This window comes from Protopterus annectens, chromosome 9.part0, assembly GCF_019279795.1.
Source record: "Protopterus annectens isolate FY-2018-M chromosome 9.part0, PAN1.0, whole genome shotgun sequence".
Taxonomy (NCBI): domain Eukaryota; kingdom Metazoa; phylum Chordata; order Ceratodontiformes; family Protopteridae; genus Protopterus; species Protopterus annectens.
In genome coordinates this window covers 814,884,363-814,898,209 of record NC_056743.1, presented here as the reverse complement: position 1 = coordinate 814,898,209, position 13,847 = coordinate 814,884,363, and the positions used below count along the sequence as shown (strand labels likewise).

Genomic DNA, 13,847 nt, shown 5'->3' with positions numbered 1-13,847 from the left:
AATCCTGGGTATTACTTAGAGTATCTAGGGTATTACATTGGGATGAAATGGCTAGGCTTGAAATGACCTCTGGGTCGATAGCGTGGTAACCTCCTATGAGCCTATGGTCTTTACCCTCTTTAGGTATTACACCTACCACCGCTTTCTTCCAGAATGTTGGTACTGCTACTCCATTTAAAATACTGTTAAACAAAATGTTTCTAGATCTTTATCACCTTTTTTCCCTCCTAGCTTCCAAACTTCCCACAGGAATACCATCTATTCCTGGGAACTTTCATGTAGACTGGTTATACATCACCATTTTCATCTAATCTCCTTCTATCCTGTTAGTAATTGAGCCTCCTCTACCTCTAACCTTGACATATTTAATTCTTCTATAAATATTTCTATTTGTACCTTTTCTTGATTTCCATATTTCTTTGCTTTATACAGACTATTATAGAATTTCTTAAATATTTCTAATAGTTCCACAGGATCTTTTATTACCTCTTCTTTGTTATAGGCTCTTTAAGCTTGGTGACAGCCCCTTCTACTTTTTGTTGCCCAAGTCGTTGTGCTAAAAGTTTTTGTGCTTGAGTTAATATAAAAAAAATGATGCTTAACACCAGTCTTTCTAAACTCATACACATTATGAAGGCAATCCCTTATCTTCTGTTTAACATTCTGCAGTTGCTGCTCTTCTTCTGTGAGATTCCTCCTATTTTGCAATACTTTAACATTTGTCAGTCCCTCTAAGTAGTAGTTGTTACTTCTTAACCATATTTCCCTTTCTTTTATTTCCACCCTATTTTTAAACTCCACTTACTGTTATCCCACTCCCTAGCTATATTTTCAGAAGAAATTTCTATCTTCTCTAATAGCTCATGAGTAATTTCCACTACCCATTCCTTAAATTCATCTATTCTCAACAGATAGGTGGGAAAGTGCCAGTGTCTCATTTTTATTTCATTATCCTGTTTTTTTATTTTAGTTATTATTGGCACATGAGCTAAACTAGTTATTGGGTGCTTATCAGGACCTTCAATTAAATGCACATGTTCCTGTGAAATGTAAATTCTGTCTAGCCTAACCCAATTTTTGTATCATGGGGAAATAATATGTAAATTCACACCAAACTCCGATCACAGAATTCACATCTTCCATGCCAAATATTTTCATATATGCCTTTAAAAATCTTATTTCCTTTATTATATTTCCCTTTTGGGCCCCCCAGACACATCTTCGCTATTGCAAATCAAATTCCATTCCCCACTTATAAGTAATATTCCTTGCAGAAAGCTGATTAAATTCTCCCAGAATTTTTTTAATCTCCATTATAGCAGTTTTCGGCTGAATATAAGTACATGTCAGTGTAATCCTCCTACCTTGCCAGTAGTCCTTTAGTACTATAAGTCTACTGTTATTGTCTTATTTGTTCTCTTTCTTTCACTATTGGAGCTCCTCTTATAATTATTATAAGAAATCCTCTCTTCCTTTGCCCCAGGTATTCCACTGAATGACCATCCTGAAAATCTTTCTTTATCAAATCCACATGTTCAGTTCTTTCCAAGTGCATCTCCTGTAGCATAACTATTTGCACTCTACATTTTTAATATAGTTCTGTACTCTTTATTTTTTCTATTTATCTGAGAGACCATTAACTTTTGAAGACCTTGTAGAAAGCATCATATTCTTGAGAGATTATTATTCCTACCTTTTATGTATAACAGTTTTTGTTAAATGTCTAGTTCACCTTTTATGTTACATACATATGTACTGTTTGGCAGGTTAGTCTTTCATACAGTTGTTTCTTGTTATCTTCATGTGAGCCTATGTCCCATATTATAGAACTTTTTGTTTTATTCGAAACCCACAAGCAAAAATACACACACACACACACACACACACACACACACACACACACAATACCCCCCTGAAACCTATTAACTTAGCAGACAAAACTATGTACATCTTTAAATATCGAAGTTTTACTCTCCTAATAGGAACAAATGTTCCAAACTGACAGCCTCACACAGAGAGTCAAGCTAAACTAAAAGAAAGGTCATCCATGCTAAGACACATGGTATAGCCTGTGGTTCTATTAAGTGCTGTTTTGTTTTGTCTTATCTTTATACCTCTGTCAGTTGGGAAACGCTTGAATGTGTCAGGAAACATTTTCTCCAAGCCATTTCTCTTCATCAGATTATCTGCTAGACATGAGAACCAGCCGCAAAAATGTTTATTAGAACAAGGCCTTATAGTATTCAATATTCTTTGTCATTTACTTGCTTTCTCTTAAAGCTTGTTACTATATTAAGCTAATGGCTTTAACCCAGTCATTCCCCTATGCAAGAATGAGAAAAAGCACACTCCTTTTTCTTTTGTCATACTCTGTTAACCAAATCTTTTTTTTACATTACACTGAACAAGGAGAAAGAGAAGGGAGAAAAAAATGAAAAGAAAAAAAAAAAACAGGAGTACCTGTTTACATTAGTATCCTCATTACACTTAAAAATAACTGAAAAAAAGTGTACTTTATAATGTCCAAAGAAAATCATGTATTGTTTAAATAGTAGCATTAAGAAAAAAAGTGTTTTTCTTACCGTTAACTTTCTCCCTCATCTTCCCCTCTCCTATTTTTCCACACATTAATGGCATGAATTAGGGCGTATGCTTTAGAGTTCACTACAAGTTTAACAAGGTTCAAAAAAGTCCAATGCTTCCAGATTTTCTTGTTCTGTCTTGTTTCACAAATATAATTATTGCTTTGTAATCCCACATTTGTCAGTTTCTAAGTTATTTATTTTATTTTGCAGTAGTTAATGACATGAAGTAGGGCATATGATCGAGTCCCCTACATGTTTAATGAACTACAAGAAAGTCCAATATTTCCAGATTTTCTTCTATTCCTGTTCATTTCCTTCTCCCAAACCCTGTCTCTGCTTCATATCCAATGCAATCTCGATTCTTTTAGTCAATGATTGTGCTTTTTTTTCCTTCTTTCATGTATTTTCCATTGCAATATTGCCAGCAGAACAAGAAGCAGAATCTCCTTCTGTTTCATAGCACTCTTTTTGTTGGACAAACTTTTGTATTTCTTCCCTAAAATGTATTTCATAAAAAAAAAAAAAAAAACAGTTTTGTTCCTCCAGGAGAAAATGTTTTGAAGACAGCTGGATACAGGAGTTTGAATTTCACACCTGCTTCTCAACATTCTCTGAATGATGAGATACATTTACTCTTCTTCCTGGTTTAGAGTGAGTAGTCATTCTCTACAAACACTCTGCTGTCTCCCACGTTTAGAATTTTGTCCCATCTGCCACAGTTTTGTCAGAATCAGCTCCTTCTGCTGGTAAGATTGCATCTTAAGTATTAAAGGTCTGTGTTGTTTTCTCATAGCCAGGTTTGGAGCATGCACATGAATGTGCCCTTTCATTTAACAATTCCTGTTGTGGAATACCAGTCCATTTCTTATTTTTGCTTTCATAAGATGAATACAGTCCATTCCTTCCTGCTGCTTTGGTTCAGCAAAAAATCTCAGATTTTCCCTCCATGCTCTATCCTCTAGTTTTATTATTTTTTGAAACATCTCTTCTTGTGCAGTCTGTTATTGAGCCAGGACTTTCTTCATTTTGACCTCTGACTTTTTCATTTTGATCACCTTATCTGAATATCTGTTTAAAGCTTCTTCCATTTTTCCAGCCTTTTAATGTGTGAGTTAATATTCTCTATGAGTGTTTCATTTATTTTAGCCAGATCTGTGTGGAGTTGCATTATGTTTCTCTAAGTTACTGGAAGTCATGTCTGGAGCTTCCACTGCTTTTTGCTAAACAGCTACAGTACTTTTCCCATGCAGTGTTTTTTCATCACCTTTTGTAAATGATTTTCCTTCCGGTCCTCTATATTTGTTTTTCCTGGCATCCAGGCAGTGTACTTACTACCCGGTTACTGAAAGTTATCCAGGAAATCTAGGACCACTGGTTTTCTGTGCTAAGTTTCTATTTTCACACTGGGAGAGATGGAATTAAGCTTGTTGCATCATTGTGCAGCCGTCTTGGAAAGCACTGGTAGAGTTTTTAGTAGGATCTGGTACAGAATCTGCTGTTAAAAAAATGAGTAATTGGTAGGGCATACATTATATTACATGATTGCTATAGCTATGTTTACATATGTATTTTGTACCCCAAGCAGGTTCCAAATTATTTTTTCTCGGTTAGATTGCAAATGTTGGAGGTGTGATGTGGAAGAAAGAGGTAATTGGGAACATTTTTGGGGGAGTGTATTGAGTTGGCAGACTTTAAAAATTCTGCAGACTACTCTGTCAGAAATAGTGGGTGACCAAATTGTTTTAACTAAGGAAATTATTATTTTTTTGAGCTGTGATACATAATCATAACTGCCTGGACTTGTTTAGGCCTTTCTGAGTTTAATAATTCTGCTGGCTTTAAAAAAAGGCAGTTACTGGAAATGTAAATAAAAGTTTAAACCAAATGTATTATAAGTAGTGAATTTAGTAACAGATAAAAGAAATGGAAGTGGGATATTTACAAAAGGGTAGGAGCTAATCACATAGGAAAAATGCATGCAGAATAATAATTTGGAGGAGGGATGAGATTTAAAGGAAGGCAGGAATTGAATGAGGTGTGTGATGTTTGACTGACAACTGTAAAGAAGATTGTATGTGATTTATACTGTTTCCAACTGAAAATGTATTAGTATCGCTTATTTTCATTTATGCAAATGTATGATTGCCTGTCATAAGTGATAATTCAATAAAGATGTTTTTTGTAAAAAAAAAAAAAAAAAGTTAACCAAAACTTGTAGCAGTACTTGCAAATTGCATAGATGATCATCAGTATAGATGCATGTTGAGCATTAATCTTGAACTAACCTATAAAATATGTACTTGCCTCAATCTTGTCTTATCCACCGTTAAAAGTACACATGAAAAACATTTTCCACATGTCATATCTGAAGTACACAGCTGCAAGAGAGAGTATAAAAATGTGGAAGGGGGACCTGGCTCCTCTTCATAGCTCTAACATACAATGTCACTGCATGCGCCAGTGGAAGACATGCAAACACCTGACTTCAGGAGCTAGAGAATGCAAGACTTTGTGACAGAGTCCTTAGAGGATGAAACTAACTTGTCTCCACTGTAGAAGATCCTTTTGAAGTATGTCTGATACAGGGACCGCCTGCATGTGTGTTGTTGTCTTGGAATGGGCAGTAATGCAAATCATTCTAACTTGAAACTATTTTCTGAGAGATGCTTTCCCGTCATAACTTGGGTTCAGAAGGCTGCCTTTCTGCATGTTGTTTCCTGCAGTGGCAGGCACTTTAAGAACCACATCAAAGTAAGCTTGAAAATCCCATTATGATGAGTACTTAATTTCTATTTAGACATGTAATTTCTGGTTATGTAACTTTTGATATATTTATATGGTATACTCATGTTCCTTTTGTGACAGGGGATGCAAATGCCTATATATAGTTGCATATGTATAAAAAAGTGCACCCTATTCGATATTATAGATGAGAGAAGTAATTGTATTCTTTTGTACCTTGTATCATAGGTGATCCCTGTGAATTCGGCAGGTGTTTCTATTGGCGACACCCCCTTTATCCGTTCTGGATTGCTGGGATTTGTTGGACCCGTAAGTGTTGTATCTGTTGTTTGCTTTTTTTTCCTCCTGCATCTGCATTTCTTAGAATATGTACTACTTGACCACAACTTCAGTAAGTAGTTCTATTGAGGCAGTTATACCACTGAACACATTTCAAAAATGTATTTCTAGGCCACCTTGCCAGTTTGAATATTATGAACACTAGGAACAGTCAGCAGAAATGCTGTCTCATTCTGGTTTTTGCTTTATGTTTTATTTGTTTGCAAGGGTTCTTCCCCTGCTGAATTTAGATATGTCACCTGTTGCCCTTCATGAGTCCTGAGAGAGATCATGTCATCATACTGCAGGTAGAGAAGGAGTGCTTCTAGTGTGTCCTGCTCACTTGTTCCCCTTAGTGTACTTAGAATCCTTAATTCCCACTTATGCCTGCTTCTGCGTGAGAGCTATACACAAGGATGAAAAGTTCTCTTTTGTCTAAATTTAATGTCACCGTAATTTTGTGAGAGCTCTGGTAATGTGCATCTTCTTCTTTGGAAAAGATAAGCTGGTGCTTGTCCTTGGTCACACATTGCATTTTTCTCTTTTTTGTGTGTTCTTTTTCTCCTGTTGTGACTATTGATCCTCTTAATTTGCAGTCTTCTTTGTTCCCAAACAAGCAAGAGCCCAGCCGTTCATCTTTATCAGGCAATAGAAAGTGGTGCTGCCATCCATTAGGGTTAGGGAGTTTTCTGTTTTAATCCCTAGTCCCAGAGTGCATGCCTAGTAAGCTATCTCAGGGCGAGCCACGTAGTGAGTGTCATTAAAGGCATATTGTTGAGCGTTGCAAAAAAAGTTGTCCCCTCAAGACTGCTCTGCCCTCTCAAAGCCAGTGTACCCATGTGGATTTTAGTCTCCACTGGGGACCCGGCCATGGGACTGAACACCCCAGACATGCGAGGTAATCTGGAATATCTGCTTAACTCTTCCCTTTAGACTTCCAGTTTTAGTAGATGCCTGAGCTGCTAATCAAACACTTGTCACCTTATAGTCTAGGCTTTATTCATCTGTGCCAACAGAGATGGCTGTACACTACTCCCCCTCCCCCTTTGTAGACTGTCTTTAGGGCCAGTAGATGAACTCAAGGCATCCAAGACCCATGTGGACATCCTGCCCCTTTATCATCAGGCCAGTAGTCTTCATTTTATTCCTGTAATATATAATATGTGGAATAACTTGGTTTACTTGAATAAACAATAAGTAAATAATTCATTGTTCATAAAAATGACCACCATTATTGTTATGTTGCCTTAATTTTGAGGGACTGTGTTTCTGTTTATCATATCTCAGTATGCCTAATCCCACCTCATTGAAGAGTGCGGTGTCAGACTACATATGCATGTTTTGATTGTACATATTTGGAGTAGGTGTAATTAAACAAAGGGAGTGTGGGGGACACAGCCCCTACATTGGGTTGTTTCTCCCTACAGAAACACTGTATGTTCTTTTTTATCATTATTTTCATGTCTGTTCATATTTTCATTGCCAACTGAAACCAGCAAATCTTAGCACATAAAGTATGACCTTTCTTGGAATCAAGCATACAGTAGACAAATGTGAAATGGATTTTTTCAGCTTGGGTCAAGATTATCTGTATTGCATTGAAACAAAGTAGTTATTTCTTTTTAAACTTGTGCTTTGAGTTTGTTCACAGCTTCCATTTAATTTAGCACAGGGTAAGATAGCACTATTGAATTTATCAGTTTAGCTTGGATATAGTTTTTCTTCAAAGATGTGCTACTCAACAGCTTATCCTTTGACCATATTCATAGCAAGGGAAATGTCGTTTCATACTGGATTAAATTAAGCTGTGAGTGGTTGAGTTTGCTGCCTACTATTTTAATTGCAGTGACAAGAATAAAGATTAAAGGACTCTGATAGGAAGAGTGGATATTTACTTTCATAAGTTAAAACTCTACAACCATAAGTGATTTCAAACTGAAATAATTTTGGTCAGAAGACATTTGTCTGCCATCAGGTTGCATGGTAATGAATAATAGTCGTCTTTGTCATTTTTTTCAGTTTTTATTTCTTCTTATGTGGTTGTAGTATTTGTGCTTTTAAAATGTAAAGGTGTGTTATGTAATGACATGTAGTAAAATAAAATAAATGCAGATTTCCTTGCTCTTTAACTTCATGTGTGCCTGTTTTTTTTTCTTTGTTTTCTCCTTGCAGGGTAGTCTTGTGTTTGTAGTTGGGAAAATGGATGGTTTGTTAATGGTAAGTGGCCGCAGGCATAATGCTGATGACGTCGTAGCTACTGCATTAGCTGTTGAGCCCATGAAGACTGTGTACAGAGGCAGGTCAGTATACAGAATGGGTTTACAAATCTTCCTTTATATTCTGCTTTTTAAATATTGTTTGTTAATGGATTTATATTTGTTTTGTACAGGTCAGTGTTGGACTAGAATTTAGGACGTTGGGAATTAGACACAGGTATAGGTTCTACCTACCAGTCAGATTCCTTGAGCTGTGTGAAGGGCAAACAGACAAACTCTTCCTAAGTGCAAGGATACATGCCTGCTTTAGAGAAAAAAAAGGAAGATGGTCCAATGTTTTCTTCAGTTCTTTTTTGCTACAGACATATATATATATTTCATTGAGATAGTTTGTGGTCACTCACTTTGTTTCTAGCCCCAGAGATACACTCCTACAGACTTTGGGGAGCAATTCTTTGTAGCTCAGCTTTACACCTATTTTTGCTTTGTTGTTGATTTTTTTTCTTTTTAAACACCTGTATTAAGTTATTACATTTTAATCAATAATGTGATATCACATATATTAATAAAAAAGAAAGCAAACCATAAGATTTTCCGTTATTCTTGCCATGTAGTTTTGCATATATGTATTATTTTTAACAGTTTTAATTCACTCCAATATTACATTAGTTGCTTCGTTTCTACTTTCCCTTAAAACTTACTATTCCTCCTGAACTTTGTTCTTCATGCATTGTACCCATGAATTTCGTTTATTTCTGTCAAATTTATACTTTTTACATTTTCTAATGATTCCACCTGTAGTTGTTTTGTCTCCTTTACAATGTCCAGAACTTATGCAAAGAAAAAAATGTTGATTTCCATTTTCTAGAAATTGCTTTTCGGCAGTCAATAACACTAAACTTAGTAACCCTCCGCTAATTCTAGGCAACGCAGATCCTGTATTCCAGCTCAAAATAATAATTTTCTTTGTTATGACCATTTGTCACCACCCCCCCAACAAGTCTTCCATCTCATCATTGTATCCCCAGATATTGTGTTCTTAATTACCTCTGTCTTTTCCGTCACACCTGCAGCATTTGCTATCTACCTGAGGAAAAATTATCTAAAGTCTCCTTGAGGGTATAAAATACCCTTGAGAACATTTCTATACAAAAATCCTAAACCTTCTGGACGTTTTTGCTTGCTTCAGAGTCTTAAAAGTTTCTTCCCATTGTTCTTTTGTAAATTGCTTTGCCATTCTGTTTTCTCAAACTTTACTAATCATCTCTGATTCATTTTTGTAGTTGTCATGCAATATTTTGTATGCCATACCAAATGTCCCATTTCTAACAGCATCCTCTCCTGTAGCAGAGCTGGTCTTTCACTTAGCACTCCATTATACCTTTCTCTTTGCCTATACTCTTTTAATCAATCCCTGATAGGGAAAGCAGTCTCTAACCTGTAGTCCAGATTTTTGCTTACCATCATCCCAGTCTGTTACCTTTCATTCCTGAGTTATTTGCTTGACTCCTTTGCTAATTTTGTCCAGTAAATTACAACCCCCTCTCGCATGTTTTCTATACCCCTACTTGTGAACATATCTTTTGGTAAAACTTTTATTCTCCATTCCCACACTTAGTTTTTAGAATATTATTTGCTACGTTTTTGAATGTAATATGTATTATTGCTATTATTGTTAAGTGTTTGGCATTCAAAATCCTAGCCTCTGTTTCCTGAATGTCTGTCATATTTCATCACCCTTTTCCACTTTTGATATATATCCTTCTGCTTGAGTTACGTATGTGAGACTTAACTGTGTAGTTCTAAAGTACTCCTTCAAATCAGATATCCCTAAACCACTGTGTTCTATGAGGAGAATCAGCTTATCCTACTTAACTGTTGCCCTCCCCCTCAAAATAAATTGCTTCAGTTCTTTATGAATTAACTTCCACAATTTCTCCTCTGGTTGATAACCATGTTTGACCTCTGTACAAGTCTAAGGGGACTAAAAACATTTTTCTACTTACTGTTTGTACCTTACTATTCATATCCATAATTAGGAGCATCCAGTTTCTAGATTTTAGTATTGTTTTTATTTAGATTCTTCCCACATATATTTAGCTGCCATAACAGAATCCTTTTTAATCCATGCATGTAAGTACTTCATCTAATAATGTCTCCTTAAATAGGATATTGCTGAACAAATCCATGCATTTATCCATAATTTACCAGTATAGCCTTGTTGAATGTTTTATTTTATAGTCTGAAAAACTTGAAAGTGTCTTCTCAAAATGTTCCACAACACCAAAATCTCCTTTTATGTATGTATCAAGCATAAACTAATATCTGCAAACAAAGCTAACCATTGTAGAGTACCCATACCAGTTATAACCTTGAATTTATGAACCCCTTATTTTCTCTGTCAGCAACTTTAAATGTAAAGCAAATAACATGGGGAAAGAGGCCATCCCTGCATGTTTCTTCTCTTCACATAGAGATTCTCAGAGAGGACCCCTGCTGACCCTTCATATATTTTCCTTACATAAACATATTATTCTGTTAGAGAACGCAAATGCTGCCATTGCCCTACTCATACAATTCCAGCTGACTCTGTTGAATGCTTTCTCTGCATCAAGATTTATCAACAATAGTGATGTTTTTCTTACACTCTGCTCTCCTCTGGATTATCATTATTTAATTTATGTTGGCCTGTTCTTCGAAAAAAGACATTGATCTTTATCCATTGGTATTATTTTTGCCATTCTTTTAGCTAGTATTGATAATAAACACTTAACAGTTTAAATAAAAAAATTGTGTCTGTTTGAAATCAAATCAATGTCAAATGATTGACTTCAACAATTGGCTAAGCTTCTGGTGTCATTCTAAGGGGATCCAGTATCTGTCTGCCTGGGATGACATGATCGACAAACCACGATGCTTTGCCAGAGATGGCCTGCACCTGTTGCCCCTGGGATTCCGGATACTGGCTAAGGCTCTAGCCACCCCTATAGTGTCTTTTTTTAGGCAAGGTTCAAATGACAAATTCACCACCGTAACAGTTACAAGCAAGAAGAATCTGAGGGTATTGTTACTCAATGCTAGAAGTCTAAACCTCAAAATACACTCACTCGAGGCACTCCTTAAAATGGAGAACATCGTTATCTGTGCAGTGACAGAGACCTGGTGCAAGGTTCCAGAGAGTACCCCTGCTTTACCAGGCTATAATTCATTCCACCCCTTATGGCCACCTAACCTGGAAGGAAACACTAAAGGCGGAGGCGTGTCCATATTCATTAAGGATATCCACACCTCCAGGCTAGTTGCTCAGCATAATGCATCCGAGATTATCCAAGTGCAACTAACTCTGGGCAAGACCGCAATCCTAATTCTAGCTTGCTACAGATCCCCCACCATGCCCCAGGATTCCCACTCCTCATTTCTTAATACACTGGAAAATATTAGGGTGCAACCTAACACCCTAATAATGGGCGATTTCAACTACCCCACCATTAACTGGGAAAACTACTCATTTACCAACTCTTGTGCTCAACGTTTTCTGGAATTCATAAATTCGAATGCCTTGGATCAGCTTATCCACACCCCCACCAGGGGCAGCAATATCCTAGACCTGGTTATTATCAACATGGGCAACCGGTGTTCCATATCAGAGGTCAATTCCTCATTGGTCAGATCCGACCACAAGCTAATCACCCTAGACATCCACATCCCTCCCCCATCCCTATTAGGGAAACCACAGTAAAAAATTTCTCCAAAGCCAACTTCACGCTTCTTAAGACAGAAGTCGAAAACTTCACGACACCCATGCTGACGGACAGTAGAGGTATGACTGCTGAATCCTACACAAATGCACTTTATAAGCACTTACACGAGTGCATGGATCGTGCAGTCTCTAACAGAACCAAGATGCTGTCCTCCAAAAAAAGGAAGCCAATCTGGTGGTCCCCTGGCATAAACAAACTCTACAACAGAAGAAAGAAACTGTTGCAAAAAAGAGTAAAATCCCATGATTTGAGAAACTCCCTGGTCAACTTCAGTAAGAAGCTGTGATCCGTCATAAAATCCTCCAAAGCTAGTTAAGAAAACAAAATCACCACTGACTCTAAAGACAGCCACAAAGCATTCTATAGCTATGTCAAGAATCTCAATGGCAACAGTCAGATCTGCTCTGAGTTACAGCACAATGGCACTAAATATACAGAACCAACTGATAATGCCAACATCCTGGCAGATAGGTTCAGTGCTAACTTTACCCCCGTCATCCCCTAAAGGGTGCATCTCTATACCAGAAGAATGCAAAGATCATGTAATCACAGCTGCACAGGTAAAAAAAAACACTATCCAAAGCCAAGAACGCAGCATCCATGGGACCTTACAACATCCCAGGCTGTGTTCTACATGAACAACAGAACTAACTGGCCCTCCACCTAAGTACCCTGTTCAGTCATAGCCTCACCTCAGGCTATGTGCCCACTGAATGGTGCACAGTGATGGTTATCCCACTCCATGAATGGGGAGCCACCACGGACCCCGGAAACTACTGCCCCATTAGCCTAACGAGCCTGGTCTGCAAGGCTATGGAACATATCATCATGGAACTTATAAACAATGACATTGGTAATCTCCAAACTCAGGACCCCACCCAGTTTGGGTGTGTAAAAGGGAGATCATGTCTCCTAAACCTGGCAGACTTCTTTGAAGCAGTCACCAAAGCCGTAGATGAAGGTAAGGTGGTTCACACTAGATCTCGCCAAGGCTTTTGACACCATCCCCCACTCTGGAATTATAGATAAACTCACTAAACTAGGTATAAATCCCTGTGTCACAAGATGGGTTGCCAACTGGCTCACTGACAGAACGCACACTGTGAAAGTAGCAGACTTCAAATCCAACTTTAGACCAGTGACAAGTGGAGTACCACAGGGTTCAGTCTTGGGTCCTCTCCTGTTTGATATCTACTTCTCTGAAGTACAGGCTAACACAGAAGGTCTTTGGCTAACGAAGTTTGCAGATGACTGCAAACTAGGAGCCATAATCAAAACTCCAAAAGATGTGGCCATCCTACAAAAGGACCTCGCTGAGACAGATGCCTGGTGTCAAAGCCATGGCCTCAAGCTCAGTGCCAAAAAGTGCATTGTCATCCCTTTTGGTAAAAACTCTGTACACATGAACTACCACATAGGCGGTAGTCTACTTAATACCGAAAGTGTGATAACAGACCTTGGGACACAGTTGGAGAGTAGTCTCTCCTTTGCTAATCACATCACCACAGTAGTCAGGAAATCCTTCTACGTGGCACACCTCATCACAAAAGGTTTCTCATCCAGGAAAAAAGAGGTCATTGTTCCCCTCTATTCGTCACTCATTAGATCCATTATAGAGTACAATGCCCCTTTTGGTATGTACCTCACAAGACATCTAAAACAACTGGAAAGGCCGCAGAAATACCTCACAAAGAGGATTACCGGCCTCAAACAGGTGCCCTACGCAGACCATCTCAAAAAACTGCAGCTTTACTCCATTGCATATCGCCTACGCAGAGGCGATCTCTGCCTAACACACAAAGCTGTGTCAAACCCAGAGCTTTTAGACATGCTCCACTTAAAGAAATCCCAATCCCTATGAGCTACATGCTCTAGGGACCTAAACCTTTTCACCACAATAAACAAGAACATGCTGGAGAGATAGATTCCTGTCCCAGAGACTTCCCATAATCTGGAACAAACTACCTATCTATATCAAACAAAAAGCTCCTTAGCACTCCAAGAAAAATCTTGATGATTGGATGGGAGATATGAAATTCACCCCGGGGATCACTTCTGTGACTCTGCTCAACAGTGGCACAGGAAAATAATTTTCTTGGGTGGCGAAAGCCAGGGTACCTTTTTGCTAGATTTGTATAGGCCCTAGGGCCAATAGCCTAGTACCTACCTTTGAAGGGTATTTACCCTGTTTGGGTAACACAGTGACCATGGGTTTCTTAGGATGT

General features: G+C 37.8%; 1 protein-coding gene across 3 annotated transcripts in view; it reads left to right on the top strand.

The window, feature by feature from the left end:
• Positions 1 to 13,847, top strand: part of DIP2B (disco interacting protein 2 homolog B) — a 2,678,679-nt gene that overhangs the window by 1,869,822 nt on the left and 795,010 nt on the right. For all 3 annotated transcript variants that reach the window (XM_044083475.1, XM_044083472.1, XM_044083474.1), the window contains exons 20-21: positions 5,556 to 5,636; positions 7,818 to 7,945. In XM_044083475.1, the coding sequence (XP_043939410.1) occupies positions 5,556 to 5,636; positions 7,818 to 7,945 (209 nt within the window). The remainder of the gene's footprint in view (positions 1 to 5,555; positions 5,637 to 7,817; positions 7,946 to 13,847) is intronic.